The 19279-nt window shown below is 45.2% G+C and overlaps 1 protein-coding gene across 1 annotated transcript in view; it reads right to left on the bottom strand.

The window, feature by feature from the left end:
• Positions 1-19279, bottom strand: part of SPTAN1 (spectrin alpha, non-erythrocytic 1) — a gene marked incomplete in the record, with an annotated part of 2849969 nt that overhangs the window by 1156700 nt on the left and 1673990 nt on the right. Inside the window, 2 exon segments of the mRNA XM_044058813.1 lie at positions 18310-18447; positions 18860-18991. Coding sequence (XP_043914748.1) covers positions 18310-18447; positions 18860-18991 — 270 coding nt within the window.

The following is a 19279-nucleotide window of genomic DNA, read 5'->3' as shown; positions in this document are numbered from 1 at the left end:
TGACATCATGGAAGAGGAGACAGCAATCGACGCAGGACCCAAGACTTTGTTATTCAGGCCGACTGAGGGCAACCTGCCAGCAAATTACCCCAAATGTTATGACTGCAACAGTGAAACAGGAAGAACATCAGTTTTTTCCTGAAGTACAACAGACCTCCCCCTATGTAGTAGCTACTCTTAAAAGGTGTAACTAAACCAGTGATGGTGAACCTATGACGCGTGTCAAAGGTGACATGCCACAATGTTTTAGGTGATACACCAGCATTCATCAACACCCAAGTTACCAAAGAAAAGTACAGTTTTGTACCTACCATAAATGTAGATGTTCGAGTGCTAATACAGCTGCAGTCATAACAGATGGGTTTTCCTGCCATCAGGCGGGTCCTCGGTCGGCCGAATTCCAAAGTCTAGGTCCCGTGTCGGTTGTCGTTGCCTCTTCCCTGACGTCAGTGCGACAGGGGTATAAAAGAACCAGCCAACGCCATTTTCTTCAGTTTTTCTTGCCCCAGATGTCAGGTGCCCCCAGAAGGAAGGCAATACATAAATTTATGTAATAATGCAATGCAATATAATCAAAAAACAGTAGTTGCAAGCAAATACACCATAAATGAATACCCCAATCAGGTTGTATGAGGAGGTGTTAGCCATTAGGCCTGTCCCAAGAGGGGAAGGAGGGAGGGAAACCTGGACTGCAGCTGTATTAGCACTCGAACATCTACATTTATGGTAGGTACAAAACTGTACTATGTTCATCGTGCATACAGCTGCTGTCATAACAGATGGGTAGAATCCCAAAGCTAAAAAAGGGGTGGTAAGCACTAGGTGGAACTAGGAGGAGCCAGGATGTCCTGCAAGACTGCAGTGGCAAAGCCTGCTCTAGATTTGGAGTATAATGGCAGGTGATAGTGCTTGGAGAAGGTATGCACAGAACTCCAAGTGGCTGCTTCCAAAATATCTTTGGTAGGAACCCCCCTGAGGAAAGCTGCAGAGGTAGCTGTGGCCCTTGTGGAGTGAGATCTGATCCCTGCAGGTACAGTTTTACCATAAAAAGAGTAACAAAAGCGAATGCAGTGGGCTATTGAGATTGTCTGTTTGGAAATTGGCTTTCCCTGAGCTCCTGTGGCATAGGACACAAAGAGTTGTTCTGATTTTCTGAAAGGCTTTGTTCTGTCCAAATAATAATGCAGCTGTCTGTGGATGTCCAAGGAATGTAGTAGTCTCTTCCCTTTGTTTTGAGGATTAGGGTAAAAGGTAGGTAAGTGGATAGCCTGACTGAAAGCTACCCTGGATACTACCTTTGGCATAAAGGACGGATTGGTTCGTAAGGAAACTCTGTCCTGATGGAAAATGATACAAGGCTGCACAGCCATGAGGGCTTGTAGTTCCGACACCCTGCAAGCTGAGGTGATAGCCAGAAGGAAGGCTGTTTTCCAGGACAAATATTGCAGTTCTGTTGAGGCAGCTGGCTCAAAAGGAGGCAAGGTCAGTTTTTCCTAGAATGAAATTGAGGTCCAAGCAGGTACTGGTTGTTTCCTTGGGGGTTTTATATTCTTAGCCCCTCTGAGGAACTGTCTTAAGAGGGGGGTGAGAGAATAAAGGAGGATCAGTGTTGTATTCTGCAGAAATAGCTGAGGCATGGATTTTGATGGAGGAGAATGAAAGTCCACTGCTTAGTATCTCAGCTAGATACTGTAATATTTGAGGTAAATTCAGTATTCCAGGATTCTGACCCTTTTTCTCATTCCAGGCACAAAACCGTTTCCATTTTGCGGAGTAAGCTTTTCTAGTAGAAGGCCTTCTGGCCTCCAAAATGACAAACTGCACCTCCTTGGAGAGTAGGGTCTGTTGTGAAGTTAAAAGGTAGGTAAGTGGATAGCCTGACTGAAAGCTACCCTGGATACTACCTTTGGCATAAAGGACGGATTGGTTCGTAAGGAAACTCTGTCCTGATGGAAAATGATGAAAGGCTGCACAGCCATGAGGGCTTGTAGTTCCGATACCCTGCAAGCTGTGGTGATAGCCAGAAGGAAGGCTGTTTTCCAGGACAAATATTGCAGTTCTGTTGAGGCAGCTGGCTCAAAAGGAGGCAAGGTCAGTTTGAGTGTTTTCAGCTGACTGTGAAGACTTTTGATGTTGTGCTGAGTCAATAGAAGAGGCATTAGAGGTAGGATCCATGGTGGGGAATGCGTCAGGCTCCTCAGGAGTGGGTACCAGTGTTGTCTTGGCCAGTCTGGAGCAATGAGAATCATCTTTGGTCTGTCTGCTCTGGTTTTTAATAGAACTTTGGGCAGCAGAGGAAGAGGTGGAAAGGCATAAACTGTCATTGTTGTCCAACTGAAAGAGTGCATCCCCTCTCCAGGCCTGTGGATGAAAAGTCCTTGAGCAGAATTTTGCCAATTGGTGATTTCTGTGGGAGGCAAAGAGATCTATGTCTGGCCTTACCCATGCTTGAATTATCTCTGTAAAAACTTGAGGATGCAACTTCCATTCGTGTAGATCTGTCATATTTCTGCTTAGGTTGTCTGCCAGTGTGTTTTCCTTGCCTGGCAAGTACTGTGCTTGAAGTTCGATTTGTAATTCCAGAGCCATGTTCCAAAGAGACATGGCCAGCCTGCATAGGGGGTATGAATGGGTTCCTCCCTGTTTGTTTATGTACCACATTACTGTGGTGTTGTCTGTCCTTATCAATAGCTGACCTGGATGCAGAAGGTTTTTGAAAGCTATAATAGCATTTATTACTGCTAGCATTTCCTTTTGATTGATGTGTAGGTGCTTTTCTTTTTGGGACCATTTGCCCTGAATGCACCGATCTGTCATGTGCGCCCCCCCAGGCATAGTCCGAGGTGTCTGTTGTGATGACTTGATTTGCTTGAGGCTTGCAGAATGGGAGACCTGTGTTTCTTTGGCATGCTTGAGCCCACCACAGAAATTCCTTTTGAAGACATGGAATCAGTGGTATTACTGTTTCCAAACTGTGGCTGTGTTGAGACCATAGGTTTTTCAGGTACCATTGAAGTTTCCTCATATGCAGCTTTGCACATGGGATTAGTAGGATGCAAGATGCCATGAATCCCAGAGCCTGCAGGATTTTCCTTGCAGTCAGCCTGGTGAAATTTCCTAGTTTTCTGAAGTATTGAGTTAGTTGCCCCTGTTTCTCTGGCGTGAGGTAGGCCATCTGGGTGTTCGTGCCCAAGTTGGCACCCAGGAAAACTATTGTTTGAGAGGGTATTAGCCTTGATTTCTTTTTGTTGACTGTGTATCCCAGAGAATTCAACAACATTATTACAAAAGCCAGATGTTTCAGTAGTATGTGCTTGCTGTCCGCTTGGATCAGGCAGTCGTCCAGATATGGGTATATTTGTATCCCTTGAAGTCTGCAATAGGAAATTACTGATGCCAGGCATTTCGTGAACACTCTGGGCGCAGTAGATAAGCCAAAGGGCAATGCAGAGAATTGATAATGGGTTGAACCTGCAAGAAATCTGAGGTATCTTCTGCAATCTTGTCTGATTGGGACATGCAGGTATGCCTCCTTGAGGTCCAATGTTACCAGCCAAGACTCCTTGCCCAGCATGGGAAGAAGCTGCTGTAATGTGAGCATCTTGAATTTTGGCACGAGTAAAAATGTGTTTAGGATGGATAGGTCCAAAATAGGTCTCCAATCTTTTCCCTTCCTTGGTACCAGGAATAGTCTGGAATAAAACCCTTGACCCTGTTCTTGTGCAGGTACCTCTTGAATAGCTTTCATGTCCATGAGATCTGAAATTTGTTTTTGTGCCTCTGCCCTTTGATTGTGTGGCAGGTTTGGCATGCCTCTCATTTTTGGAAGGGTGTGAAAATGGAATCTGTAGCCTCTGTCTATAATGTCCAGGATCCATTTGTCTTTTGTGACAATATGCCAATTTTTCGAAAATAATGCCAGTTTTCCACCTAAAGGTGCTGCCATTTGAGTCTTGCCTGGCATGCAAAGGGGAAGTCATTGGGTTTGCTTTCTGAATGGCTGTGAACTATCCTCACCACCTCGTTGTGTAGGTGCTTGCCATTGTCTGCCCCTAAACGATCCTTGAGATTGCCCTCTGCCCCTTGGGCGCCTGTATCTACCTCTTTGGGGTCTGTCCGTGGCTGGAAAGGACCACTTTTTGGAAGGCCAATTTCTACTTAAACGTGGAGGTTGTACCTGTAGGAAATCTTTCACTGTTTGCAATGATTTTGCTTTTTCCTCCATTTTCTTTAATACCTCCTCAGCTTTAACACCAAACAATACATCTTTTTGCAGAGGGGCATCTAGTAACTTAGCTTTGACATGATCTGGTAAGGTTTGCTCTTTGAGCCAGGCATGTCTACGTATGACTGATCCTGTAACAGCAGCTCTACATGAGGCCTCTAAAGCATCAAAACCACATTGCAAGGTATGTTTACCCACTTGTTCTGCACTATGTATTAAATCCTGCAACTCCTTCACGTCTGGTTGTTCAGGTTGTGACATTTTGCTTCTCAACTGTGATAACAGAAACTGTTGGTACTTTAACATATGGAACTGACAGTTTAATGCCCTCATGGTTAAGGTGGCCAAGGTGTATACCCCCCCCCCATCTTTCTAAAGCTCTGGAATCTCTCTCTGAAGGTAATGGATTTTTAGCAGTGGAGGCCTTAATTCCCTTGGGGCCCTGTGAGATAGTTTCTGGGTCAGCCGCATGGCTTTTGTATAGGAAATGGTGTGAGTCAGGAACCCGGTAATACCTGTCAGGCTTGACTGGGGCTGGAGGTAGAGAGTCTGGGTTAAGGCAGGCCTCCGAATACACATCATCTAGAATGTCTAAGACAGGAGGTATAGCCAGAGGCCTGTGCTGAGGGAGCAAGAGAAAATCCCTAAGCCTTTTCTTGGAGTCTGAGTACTCTTGGCCTTCCCAGTGGAAGTGTTCCCTCAAGGTATGCAAGGTTTCCCCAAAAGAGTAATCCTCAGGGGGGGAGACAGAGGGAATGGACTCCTCTGCATCAGAATCTTCAAAAGGGGAGTATGAAAGTTCCTGGTCATCAGAATGTTCTGAAATAATGAAGGCCTGGTCCGAGGAGAGGGATTCTTCCTCCATTCTGGGCCTTTTGTCCAGGGGGGGGGGGTTTGTGAACCCCTGATAAGAGTAATCAAATCCTCAGCCATTTTGAGCATCTGCTTTTTAGGCATGGGGCCTTGAGAAGGGCCCTATGAAGCTTGTCTTTAAGTATGCATGGCTGCTTTAGACTTAGTGAAAGCCTTGATGGAAAAAGAAGAGGAAGGCCTGAAGACACCTTGAGAGGTGGCAGAGCTACCTAAACTCTGTGTTTCACCGCCAAGAGTGGCTTCGGTATCTGTAGTCGGGGTGTGGGCCGAAGAGCCTGCGACCTCTGGCACAGTAGACACCGCCAATGAAGTGTTGTCGGTAGTCAGGGGCTGCGTAGGCGCCTCACTGAGAACCGGACCACCTGTAGTCGGCTTAGGCGTGGTGTCGGTAGAAGCCGCGGACCTCGTATGTCGGTCCTTATCTTTGCGCCTTTTACTCAAAACTGGAGTCGGAGTATCCGACGACATAATGTAATTAAATTTTTTGCCAAAATAGTGTTGGGCGAACTCCGCCCGACGCTTAATAGTGCGTCTGTTGAATGTAGCACAAAAACGACAGGCCGAGACGTCGTGGTCTGGGCCTAAGCAAGGAATGCAGAGGGAATGAAAATCCTTATGCGGTATTTGCTTCCCACATGAAATGCAATTATAAACTTTGTCTGACATCAGTCTGAGGCAAGAAAAGTTTCCCCAACGGGGTACTTAGCTTTCAAGAAGACTTCGGTTGCAAAATATTCGGAATCTCAGGAGCTGGCCGACCGGCACTTGCGAACTGCTTCTGCTTCGGGCACCGTGCGGCAAGAAAGACTGAAGAAAATGGCGTCGGCTGGTTCTTTTATACCCCTGTCGCACTGACGTCAGGGAGGAGACTACGACAACCGACGCCGGACCTAGACTTTGGAATTCGGCCGACCGAGGACCCGCCTGATGGCAGGAAAACCCATCTGTTATGACTGCAGCTGTATGCACGATGAACATCTGAATGAACAAAAATACAAGGAATATGTTACCCTGCACTTATTTACTAAACCTCAGTAACAAAAAAGTCATTAATTGATCTTAATCAAATCAAATGCAGTGTGTTCCATATTTTTTCAGTTCAATTCAAAATTACTTTTAAAAGTAGGGTAATTTTTTTGGTGCACTATTTTATGCCCAATTGTAAGTCACTGATTTTTCTTTTCGTTCTATAATACATAGCAACACATACAACTGGACTGTATTTTTTTAAATAAATGAACATGTAAAGAACTGTTGCTCTTTTGTTCATGGCGGGACACACCAGCAGAGTCAAGATAGGCATTTTCCAAATTTTTGACATACCAAGCCCAAAAGGTTCACCATCACTGAACTAAACCAAACTTGGTCTTGGTTGAATATGCAGTATTTATTTGACATCTGTTCACCGGGACAGAGAAAAGCTCCAAAGTACAGATAAAGTACAGTTTTGTACCTACCATAAATGTAGATGTCCGAACTGGATAGCATCTGCAGTCATAACAACTGGGTTGTCCTGTCGTCAGGCAGCCCTTCAGTCGGCCGGATTCCAAAGTCCGGGTCCGGCTTCGGCTGATGTCGCACTTCACCCGACATCATCTCTGTTGGTCTTCGGGTATAAAGGCATCAGCCAACGCCATTTTCCTCAGTGTTTCTTGCCCCAGATGCCAGTAGCCCTCTTGAAGGCTAAAATTTGGATAGATGCCAATGTTTCCAAAAGATAGAGGTAAACACAAAAATAAGCATGTATGTACATATATACAAACAAATACACCATAAAAGACTCCCCCCCACCAGCTAGCTATTAGGAGGGTAAACACCCTAGGAGTACCACAGAGGGGAAGGAGGGAGGGTAATCCTGACTGCAGATGCTATCCAGTTCGAACAACTACAATTATGGAAGGTACAAAACTGTACTATGTCCTTCATGGATGCATCTGCAGTCATAACAACTGGGTAGAATACCATAGCCAACTAGGGCAGGAGGATAAAAGTAGATTATGGTGTGTTTAGGATCCCTTGCAGTACAGCAGTGGCAAACCCTGCTCGGGATCTGGAATATAGAGGCAAATTATAATGCTTGGCAAATGTATGCACGGAGGTCCAAGTAGCCGCCTCAATAATGTCTTTGGTTGCCACTCCTCGTAAGAAGGCTGTGGTAGTGGCTGTTGCCCTTGTAGAATGAGGTCTTATGTTCTGTGGAATTGGTTTTCCATGGAAGGAGTAACAGAATCGTATGAAATTTCCTATCCATTTGGAGATTGTCTGTTTGGAAATAGCTTTTCCTTCCCTTCCTGTTGCATAGGCTACAAAAAGTTGGTCAGTCTTTCTGCTACTTTTTGTTCTGTCCAAGTAGTAGCGTAGCTGTCTATGTACATCCAAGGTATGCAGTATTCTTTCCCCTCTGTTTTGTGGGTTGGGAAAGAAGGTAGGTAGGTGGATTGCCTGGTTTAAAGACACTCTGGATACCACCTTAGGCATAAATGTAGGATTAGTCCTCATGGACACTCTATCTTGGTGGAAGATTAGGAAGGGTTGCACTGCCATTGTGGCCTGTAGTTCTGAAACCCTCCTTGCTGAAGTAATTGCCAGTAGGAAAGCAGTTTTCCATGACAGGTGTTGTAGGTCTGCTGTTGCTGCTGGTTCAAAGGGTGATAGTGTCAACTTTTCTAGCACAAAGTTTAAGTCCCAAGCTGGTAGTGGTGGTTTCCTTGGAGGTTTTACATTCTTGATTCCTCTGAGGAACTGCCTGAGCAAAGGGTGCGAAAAAACAGGTGGATCAAAGCTGTATTCTGCTGAAATAGCTGATGCATGTATCTTGATGGAGGAGTAGGACAGGCCTGAATGAAGAAGTTCGGCCAGATACTCCAGAATGTTAGGCATATCTATGTTTGACACATCTTTTCCTCTTTCAGTACTCCAAATGACAAACCTTTTCCATTTTCCTGCATAGTTCCTTCTTGTTGAAGGTCTGCGTGCTTCAAGAATAATGTCTTTAACTCTTTGGGAAAGTTCTGGATTAGCTGCTGCTATGTGATGTTCCATGCAGTCAGTTGCAACGTTTTTAGGTTTGGATGTATGATGCTGTAGTTGTTCTGAGTTAACATCAAAGGCATCAGGGTATTGGCCACATATTGTTCGAGACATGCTCCGCAGCAGTGGGTACCAGTGTTGTCTTGGCCAGTTTGGAGCTAACAGGATTATCGTTGAGCGTTCTTTCTTGATTTTTAGTAGTACTTTGTGTATCAAGGGAAGAGGTGGGAATGCATATGCTGTTAGGCCTTTCCAGCTGAAGGAGAGCGAATCCACTTTCCATGCTAGTGGGTGGAATGTCCTTGTGCAGAATTTTTGAGCTGGTGATTGAGAGGTGATGCGAATAGATCTATCTGAGGCATTCCCCATTTCTTTGAGATGGTCTTGAAGATGTCCGGTGCAGCTTCCATTCGTGGGCATCCGATGTGGTTCTGCTTAATATGTCTGCTAGAGTATTTTCTTTCCCGGTACAAATATTGCCTGTAACTGGATGTTGTAGCTGAGTGCCAGGGTCCACAGCTCCAAAGTCATTCTGCATAGGCGGTATGAATGAGTGCCTCCCTGTTTGTTGATGTACCACATGACTGTGGTGTTGTCTGTCCTTATCATCAACTGGCCCTCTTTGAGAAATGGTCTGAACTTTTGGATTGCCAGTTTTACTGCCAGCATTTCTTTTAGGCTGATGTGCAGGTGAAGTTGATCCTGTGTCCACAATCCTTGCACGCATTTGTCCAGCATGTGGGCCCCCCATCCTAGGTCTGAAGCGTCTGTTGTGATGGTCTGGCTTGCTTGACATCTGCGAAAGGGTAGGCCTGGGTTTGACTGGCATGCCTGAGCCCACCATAGGAACTCCTGTTTTAAGCATGGAATTAGTGGGATTTCTGTTTCTAGGCTGTGTCTGTGTTGGGACCATAAATTCTTTAGGTACCACTGTAGTTTTCTCATATGTAGTCTGGCAAATGGGACCAAGATTATGCATGATGCCATGAAGCCCAAGGCCTGCAGTACTTTTCTTGCTGTTAACTTGTTCAGTTTTGTTAGTGCCAAGAAGTAAAGAGGGAGTTCTTTTGTTTTTCTGTAGTTAGGAATGCCATTTGTTTTACTGTGTCCAATTCCCCAAGAATGTCCTTGTTTGGGATGGTATCAGCCTTGACTTTTGTAAATTGACTGTGTATCCCAGTGCTTGTAGCAAGTAAATGACCCTTTGTAAATCTGTTGTCAGCTTGCTTTTGTTGTCCCTTGTAGCAGGCAGTCGTCCAGGTATGGGTAAATTTGAATTCCCTGTAGTCTGCAATGGGCGATTACTGATGCCAGGCATTTTGTGAATACTCTGGGCAGTAGATGAGCCAAAGGGCAATGCTGAGAATTGATAGTGCTCTGATCCTGCAAGAAATCTGAGGTATCTTCTGCAGATTGGTCGAATGGGGACGTGCAGGTATGCCTCCTTGAGATCTAGAGTTACCAGCCAACACTCCTTGCCCAGCATGGGAAGAAGTTGCTGTAGGGTCAGCATTTTGAATTTTGGGACAATGATGTATGTATTTAAGGTGGACAGGTCGAGAATTGGTCTCCAACTTTTTTCCTTTCTTGGAACTAGGAATAGTCTGGAGTAGAACCCTTTTCCTTGCTCTGCTGTTGGCACTCTTTCCACAGCTCTCATGTTTGCTAACTCCATTATCTGTTGTAGAGCCTCTGTTTTTGATTTGGAGGTAGATTTGGCATTCCTCTTTGACTGGTGAAGTGTGGAAGTGGAACCGTAACCTTGATCTATGGTTTGTAAAATCCACTTGTCTTTTGTTATATAGTGCCAGTTCTTTGAAAATAAGGTTAACTTTCCGCCTAGAGGAGCTGCTATTTGTTCCCTGGTAGGCGGATTTAGGGTTAAGTCACTGTGGTTGTGTTGATGTAGTGGCAGTGGTTGTGTCTGTGCCTCTGTTGTTACCTTGCCACTGTCGTCCTCTGTAGGCACCTCCTCTGGATTGGTTTCTGCCTCTGGAACGTCTATTCCTGCCCCTTTGAGATCTTGTGGAGTCAGGAAAGGACCAATTTTTGGCAGGCCAGTTCCTGCTAAACCTTGGGGTTGAACCTGCAAGAAATCTTTAACCGTTTGAACAGATTTTGCCTTTTCTTCCATTTTCTTCATAACCTGCTGGGCAGGTGTACCAAACAAACTTGTCTTATCCATAGGAGCATCTAGCAACTTAGCTTTAACATGATCCGGTAAAGCTTGCTCCTTTAGCCATGCATGCCTTCTTATCACTGTGCCAGTCATGGCTGATCTAAATGAAGCCTCCAGTGCATCATAGCCACATTTTAAGGAATGGTTACTAACCTGTTGTATGTTATTTACCATTTCTAATACATATTTCTTATCAAGAGATTCATCAGTGGTTAGCTTTTTAGTTAACTGATCAAGCATAAACTCTTGGTATTGTATCATGTGAAACTGACAGTTTAAAGCTCTAGCTGAGAGAGTAGCTGAAGTGTAGACCTTTTACCCCATCTGTCTAATGACCTTGCTTCCCTTTCAGAAGGAATAGGGTTTTTAGCTATGGTCGTGCTACTGCCTTGGGACCCTGGGATATAGTTTCGGGTCTGCAAGTGGGGCCTTGTAAAGGTGGTGATGAGTATCTGGCACCCTGTAAAATCTGTCTGGTTTGGCAGGGGCTGGGGTAAAGAATCTGGAGCGGAGCAGACATAATTGAAAGCATCATCCACCACAGAGAACAGGAGGTATAGCTAAGGGCCTGTGCTGTGGAAGGTGCAGAAAGGTCCTAAGTCTTTTCTGGAGTCTGAAAAATCCTGTTGCTGCCATTGGAACTGCTCTCATGGCATGTAAGGTTTCCCCAAAGGAGAATTCTTCTGGTGGGAAGCAGCTGGAATGGATTCTTCAGCATCAGAATCTTCAAAATTGGAGAAAGGAGCCTCTGGCTGGTCAGTTATGTCTGATTCATCGGCAGAATCATCAGAGGACACTGGCTCAGGGGCTCTGCCCTAGGTCTCTTCTCTGGGGCTGAGAGGCCCTGTCTGGGTGAGATTGAGATCCTCTAATTAATTAAATTAAATCTTCTGCCAGAGTAAGCATTTGAGAACTAGAAGAGGGCCTGGTTGTAGGGGGTTTAACAGGCACTGTTTTAGTAGTCTTGGCTGCTTTAGCCCTGGCGAAGGCCTTAATGGACATGGCTGCTGGAGGCCTAGCAGCACCACGTGCTGGGGTAGAGACATCCAAGGGAATGGTGTCTGATAAGTCAGTGGCAACCACCGTAGTGGATAAAATTTCTGAGGCCGATTCAAGAGTGGTAGTAGGGGCCTCAGTTGTAGAGATAGATTCAGCTGTACTTTGATCAGTTTTCTCGGTTTCGGCCAAAACCGAGACACTCGCGGTTTTCTTAACCATGGTTTCGGCCGAAACCGCGGACCGCGAGTGTCGGTCTTTATCTTTGCGTTTTTTGGCAGATTGGGTAGTCGGAGGATCCGACGGCATAATGTACGCAAAATCAGAACCGAAAAACTGTTCTGCAAACTCCGACCGACGCCTAAGCGTTGCCGGTTGAAAGAAGCACAGGCCGAACAGGCTGCTACGTCGTGGGCTGGGCCTAAACAAGGCAGACAATAAGAGTGGAAATCTTTATGAGGTATTTGTTTCCCACAGGTTAAACAATTATTAACTTTTTCTGACATCGGCTGAGGCAAGAAAGAGTCCCCAACGGGCTACTTAGCTTTAGAAGTCTTGGTAGTATTCGGTAGAAGTAATCTCTGGATCCGACCGACCGGCACTTGCGAACAGCTTCTGCTTGGCGCCACGGCAAGAAAGACTGAGGAAAATGGCGTCGGCTGATGCCTTTATACCCGAAGACCAACAGAGATGACGTCGGGTGAAGTGCGACATCAGCCGAAGCCGGACCCGGACTTTGGAATCCGGCCGACTGAAGGGTTGCCTGACGACAGGACAACCCAGTTGTTATGACTGCAGATGCATCCATGAAGGACATCAACACAGATCAACATTACAGTACATTTGCAATACAATGAGAATTACAATGCTCCAAAGCAAAAGCTGTAACAGTTTAGGAATATGGTAAGTGAGTGATGCAATGAGATTGTTAGTAGAAGCACTTACAATGATGACGGCAGGAAGATTTGATCACAGTTATTGTTTTAAGAAAACAGTAATATAACTGTACATTCAGTACAGCTCAAGTGTAACTAGTACTGCCACTAATGGGGGGGATATAAATAAAATAAGACATAGTATTACTGGCTCCACGAAGCTCTGTTAAAATACAATACTTATTGAAAAGTACAGTTTTGTACACTTACCATAAATGTAGATGTTCGAGTGTATTCACTGTTGCACTCATCACCTGTGGGTTATCCCTGGTGTGATAGCCCTTGGCCAACCTAAATACCAGAGTCGATGTTTTTTTGCATCGGCTGCAGTCGCATGTAGTCTGCCAGGTCGTCAGTGTTATAAAGCAAGGCAGCCAACATCATTGCATCAGTTTTTCTTGCCCTAACCCGTCAGAAGCACAAGGAAATAAGGAAAGGTGGTCCTGGTGACCAAAAACCACCTTGGAAAACTTTTGTCCCCCTAGGTGAGGACGCTATATGGAGGATGGAGGGAGGGGAAACCAGGACTGCAACAGTGAATACACTCGAACATCTACATTTATGGTAAGTGTACCCAACTGTACTATGATCTTTGTGTTTCACTGTTGGAGTCATCACCTGTGGGAAAATTCCCAAAGCTGACAAGAAGGGTGGAAGGAAAGGTTAGAGTCCTAGGCATGGGTCAGCAGGCCCTGCAGAACTGCAGTGACAAACCCTGCCCTAGACTTAAAAAGGTGGTAAATACTTTGTAAAGGTATGGACAGAGTTCCAGGTGGCAGCTTCCAAGATGTCCCTAGTGGGGACTCCTCTGAGGAAGGCTGTGGAAGAGGAGACTACCCTAGTGGAATGGGCACGAAACTTAGGGGGAGGTTTCCCATGTAGTCTGTAGCAGAAATGGATACAGTGTGATATTCACTTGGAAATGGTTTGCTTGGAAATGGGTTTTCCTTCTGCCCCTGGGGCAAAGCGGACAAGAATCTTGTCTGTTTTTCTGAAGGGTTTAGTACGATCCAGGAAGTATCCGCGTGGTCTGTGCATGTCTAGTGAGTGTAGAAATCTTTCCCCCTTGTTGTGAGGGTTTGAAAAGGAAGTAGGTAGATGTATGGCCTGGTCAAGGGTCACATCGGACACCACCTTGGGCATAAAGGAGGGGTTAGTCCTCAGGGAGACCTTGTCTGCATGGAAAATGATGAAGGACTCCACGGCCATGAGTGCCTGAAGTTCTGAAACTCTTCTGGCTGAGGTGACAGCTAGTAGGAAAGCAGTCTGGAAAGCAGTCTTCCAGGAGAGGTATCTCAATTCTGCTGAGGCTGTAGGTTCGAAAGGTGGCACAGTAAGCATTTCTAAAACATAATTTAGGTCTCAAGCTGGCGTGGGTGGCCTTCTGGGGGGGGGGGGGCTGATATTAGAAGCCCCTTTGAGGAACTGTTTAATGAAAGGATGTGAAAAGAGGGGCTGTTCTGCATTGAAATGAGCTGAAATGGTTGAGGCATGGATGTTAATAGAAGAGAAAGAGAGGCCAATATTGAGCAATTCGGCTAGATAATCCAAGATAAGAGGGATGGAAGGATGGGAGGTACTGGTCCCCTTTGGACTGGCTCCAGGAGCAGAATCTTTTCCATTTTCCTGCATATGATTTCCTGGTGCTGGGCCTTCTGGCCTCTGTAATGATGTCTAGGACCTGTTTACTTAACAGGGACTCCTTGTTAGCTTTTACGGTACAAGCCATGCTTGGAGATTGAGAGTCTAAGTCTGGGTTCAGCATCTTCCCCCTCCCCTGGGTTAAGAGGTCTGAGATCAGGTGAAGCTGCTTGGGGGGGATGTAAGGTCAGGCTGCACAGTAAAGGGTACCAATGCTGTCTGGGCCAATCTGGAGAAAGGAGGATGATCTTTGGTCTCGCCTCCCTTATTTTGATCAGTATCTTGGGAATAAGGAGCAGAGGAGGGAAGGCGTATATAAAGAGGGAGTTCCAGGGGAAGGTCAAGGCGTCCACCTTGCACGCTAGGAGATGATACTCCCTGGTACAGAACTTTTGCAGGTGGTGGTTGAGGTGAAAGTCAAAGAGATCCACTTCGGGAGACCCCCACTCGAGTGATTTGCAGAAAGATTTCCCTATTGAGCTGCCACTCGTGGGGGGTTTTCTGCTTAGGTGGTCTGCTAGGGTGTTGTTGACTCCTGGTAGGTATAGGGCAATTAGGTGTGGACCCATGGAGGTGGCTGTAAGCCAGAGGATCGTGGCTAACCTGCACAGTGGGTAAAGATTGGGTCCCTCCTGTTTGTTGATATACCACATTACTGTGGTGTTGTCAGTTTTTATAAGAACCACCCCTGGTCTGATCTGGGGTTTGAAAGATGTCAGAACCTTTTGTACTGCCATCATTTCTTTCTGATTGATGTATAAGTGAAGTTGCTGGGCATCCCAAAGACCTCAGGTGCACCTGCCTGCTAGGTGAGCGCTCCAAGCAATGTCTGAGGCATCTGTGGTGATGGTCTGGCCAGTAGGGCGGAGGATGAAGGGAATACCCTTGTTCCTGGTACAGGTCTCTGTCCACCAGAGAAACTCGGCCCTTATACATGGGATCATAGAGAGAGAGGTCTCTAGGGACCGAGTGCTGGCACCAAAGGTTCTTTAGATATCACTGAAGTTTTCTCATCTGAAGCCTGGCCAGGGCAATGAGAAGGATGCAAGATGCCATGTATCCCAGGGCTTGCAGGAACTTCCTCGCGGTGAGGTGACTTCAGGAAGCCAGCTGGGTAAAGTAGAGAGGCAGAATGCTCTGCTTTTCTGGAGATAGAAAGGTTATTTTGGATGCTGTGTCTAGCAGAGCTCCCAAGAAAATGATCTTCCTGGTGGGGTTTTGCTTTAATTTCTTCACATTGATGGTGAACCCTATCGAAGTTGGGAGAGATTTGACAAAGAGAAGATCTTGGAGTAGCTTTTCTTTGCACTCTGCCTGAATGAGGCAGTCGTCCAGGTAAGGGTAAATCTGTATATTTCTTTGTCTGCAGAATGCAGGGCCAAGTATTTGGTGAATACTCTGGGTGCAGTAGATAAGCCACAGGGCAGAACAGAGGACTGAAAGTGTTGTGAGTCTGATCTGAAACGCAGGAATTTCCTGCACGATTCCCTGATGGGGATGTGGAGGTAGGGATATTTAAGGTCTAGGGTCACTAGCCAAGCATTTTTTGTTCGCATAGGCAGCAGCTGCTGCAAAGTTAGCATTTTAAATCTGGGGACCACCAGGGAGGTGCTCAGAATGAAGAGATCCAGGATGGGACGCCAAGTGTCCTCTTTTCTGGGAACAAGGAACAGTCTGGAATAAAATTCTTTGCCTGTTTGATCTGAGGATACAGGTTCTACTGCCCCCTGGGATATGAGACTTTGTACCTGTTTAAATGCTTCTGCTCACTGATTTGGAGTTAAGTCCAGGTTACTCTCTTGGAATTGGGAGTTCGCTGAATGAGAATCTGTATCCTTGAAAAATGATCTTTAAGACCCATTAGTCTTTTGTTACAGAAAGCCAATTGTCTTTGAAGAGGGAAATCCTTCCTCCTAGTTTTTGATGAGTGAAGGGAGGGCAGAGGGAGGAGGGGGAGTCATTGTGAGTGTTTGCCATAGAAGGTTGGCTTAGAACTCCCTGCCTTTCTTTGCTTCTCTGCTGGCCCTGGGATAGGGGCCTGGATGGTCTGTCCCTGCGGGGCTTACCTTGGCCCTGTCTACAAGCGCTCCTTATCTAGGGGTGCATCAATAAGTTTAGACTTGATATGATCAGGGAGAGGTTGTTCCTTCAGCCATGCACGTCTCCTAACAACATCCTGTCACTGCTGCCCTACTAGGGGCTTCTAGGGCATACCACATTGTAATAAGTGTTTGGCCACTTGACAAACTCTTTTGAATTGGCACAGACAGGAAAAGTAGCAATTTTCTGTTTTAATAGTTCCAAAGTGTATTGTTGACATTTTAACATATGGAACTGACAACGGAGTGCTCCAATAGCTAAGGTTGCAGAGATGTATACTTTTTTACCCCATCTGTTCAGAGCTCTGGAGTCCTTGTCAGAAGGAAGAGGATTTTTGGCAGAATTAGTCTTAGTAGGTCCCTGTGTTATGACCTCTGGGTCTGCAGCAGGATTTCTGTAAGGTATTTGTGAGAATCTGGTACTCTGTAGTACCTGTCAGGTTTACTGGGAGCAGGAGGGAGGCCATCAGGGGCTAAGCTGGATTAATGGAAAACATCATCCACCACTTCTAAAATGGGGGGGGGGTGGCCAGGGGTCTGTGCTGAGGCAGGTCCAGAAACTCTCCAAGTCTTTTCTTAGACTGTGGGAAGTCCTAGGATTCCCAATGGAAATGTTCCCTGAGTGAGTGAAGGGTACCCCCCCCAAAGGAAAGGTCCTCTGAAGGGAAGGCAGAAGGGATGGATTCCTATGCGTCTGAATCCTCAAGCAGTTAAGGGATGCTGTTCCTCTTCAAAAACTGAATAGTCAGATTCCTCAGAATCCTGTTCTGTCATCATTTCTGGAAAACGGTGCCTTTTCCTTTTAGAAGTTGTGGCCTCACTACCCCAGATAAGGGAGATGAGATCTTTCACCATTTTCAGCATTTGTGCTTGGGGTGGTGGAGCAGTAGCAAGATGGTGGCTAGAAGCAGATTTCCTAGGAGTGGCCTGGCTTCTAGACCTCAGAGAATCCGTCGGTCTGAAAGAAATGGTAGTCGGGAGAGAAGATGTCATTTTTTGACTAGATTCGCTAGTGGGAATAGGCCTCCTTGGAAGCCGGTACCTGAGTAGTGGCTCCAGACCCAACCAAGGCAGAGACAGCTAAAGGCTCAGAAGATAAAGAAGATTTCTGCAGCATACTGGACTCCAAAAGGGTCTCGGTAGAGGCCTGCATAGATATCAAATCTGGCATCAGGGGCTGCGAAAGCGCCTCACTGAATTCCAGAGAACTGACAACCTGCTTAGTGGTAGCGTCGTCGGAAGGCTTAGCCTTGTGTGGTCTGTCTCTAGATTTATCTCTATGTTTTTTCAGAATGTCCACAGATTGTTGGCTGAAGGAAGCCATATCAGAATGCAAAGATGGAACACAAAAATAACTGTCTACTAAAAGAGCTCTATGGCGAATGGTTCTTGCATTAAAGAGGGCACAAAACCGGCAATCGGGGCTGTCGTGGTCTGGGCCTAAACAAGTGATGCAGTAAGTATGGAAGTCTCGGTGTGGGATCTGCTTTCCACAGGCGAGACAATTGTTAACTTTTTCAGACATTGGTTAGTGCAAGAAAACAGGATCCCTCAACGGGATACTTAGCTTTAGACGTTTTCAGCTGAAATTTGACTTCTGGTAGCGACCGACAGGCATTCGTGTGAATTGCTTCTGCTACGGGCTCCACAGCAAGAAAGACTGATGTAATAAAGTTGGCTGCCTTGCTTTATAGCACCGATGACCTGACATCAGACTGCAGGGGACTGTAGCTGACGCAAAAAAAAAAACACCGACTCTGGTATTCGGACCGGCCGAGGGCTACCACAGCAGGGATAACTCACAGGTGATGACTGCAACAGTGAAACACGAAGAACATCTATCTGATATACCAACTTTATAGTCCAAATAAAAAAAAAATGTAGATTTATTTAATGTGTTTTTCCAACATTCAGATGTAATTTGTGGCATCAAGTGATTAAAGCACCACAAAGCATTTTCCATCCTGTTACTCCTTACATTTTTGGACCAGACTTTAATAAAAAGCTTTGAAAACTTTTTTTTATTAAAGTCACAGTCCAAATAAATTTAGGCAATCCCTCAATGATCTCAGCTTGGGGACAGCATGAGGTGCATCCACAGACTAACAGATGTGCCTTTGCTTATAACCAATGCATCACCCACTTAATTCTATGGATGCACCTAATCTTTTCCCTTCTCAGATGCCACTGAAATTAAAGTTCACTGCTTGCACACTGTGGCATTAATATGTAAAAAAGGGTCAATTTTAAAAGTTTAAACTAATTTATTTAAACACTCAAAAACATAGAAAAGGCTGTGCTAATAAACAGGCAATCTAAATGCCTCCTTACCTCTGTTAGCCAGAAGTCAAAGTCTTTAATTCCAGTGTTGAAGTTCTGCTGCTTATTGGCTTCCTTCAGTTTCTGACTTTTTTCTGCAGATTTTTGGACAAGATACTGCCACTGGTCATTGAGGGCAGACAGACGAACCTAAAATTAAAAATCAATTAAGTATTAAATGGGTATGCTGAGATTTTTTTTAACCACTGACAAGAAACTAAACTGCAAAATAAATGCTTTACATCACTTCAACTTTCTGTATGGTGATACTCATTCACTCACTTTCCAATTTATCCCATTCAAAGTAACTGCTCCACTGCTGTGACACTAACTTAAGACGTACAAAATTAAATATTACTAAAAACTAGTACACATTTCTTAGAAATATTTAATTTCTTAACTAAATACCTAGCCTTGTTTTATTAAATAACTACTCTTTACCTACAACTTTGTAATATGTATTGAAAACCGTACAATCATTTTAAAAAAGTTGTAGAGAATTTATATATATTCTACAGACCACAGACAGACCTTTCAAAATACACAAGAGCAAATAATGTACCTTCACTGCATCTTCACTGCCAGCACAAGCTCCTCTCTCGATCAGGGAATTTCCCATGTCGATAACACCTCGGATTCTATCTGCATTGGCATGAAGCTCTGCCTCAAAGGCCTGATGCTTCTGGTGTTTGCTCTGGGATAAATGACGAATAAAGCATTAATCCAAGATCTAAATACATTAACATTGCCCTGGGATCCGCTTAAAATTACCAAAACTCAATCGTCACAAAACAGATTATCCCTTGGAAAAGTTAAAACAAAACAAGGGCAGTCACAATCAAAGCTGACACACTAAACTTAAGGACACTACAACAAGAAGCTGAATACCCAACTGCTGAAACAGAGCAGACAATACTACGTGGGGGAAAAATTTAAGTGTGTGTGTATACAAGCTGGCAAAGAATCCTGCTTCAAGGTTTAA

This window comes from Protopterus annectens, chromosome 16.part0 (genome assembly GCF_019279795.1).
Source record: "Protopterus annectens isolate FY-2018-M chromosome 16.part0, PAN1.0, whole genome shotgun sequence".
In the NCBI taxonomy this organism is placed as follows: Eukaryota; Metazoa; Chordata; order Ceratodontiformes; family Protopteridae; genus Protopterus; species Protopterus annectens.
The sequence above is the reverse complement of the archived record's forward strand: the minus strand, read 5'-3'. Positions and strand labels throughout refer to the sequence as shown.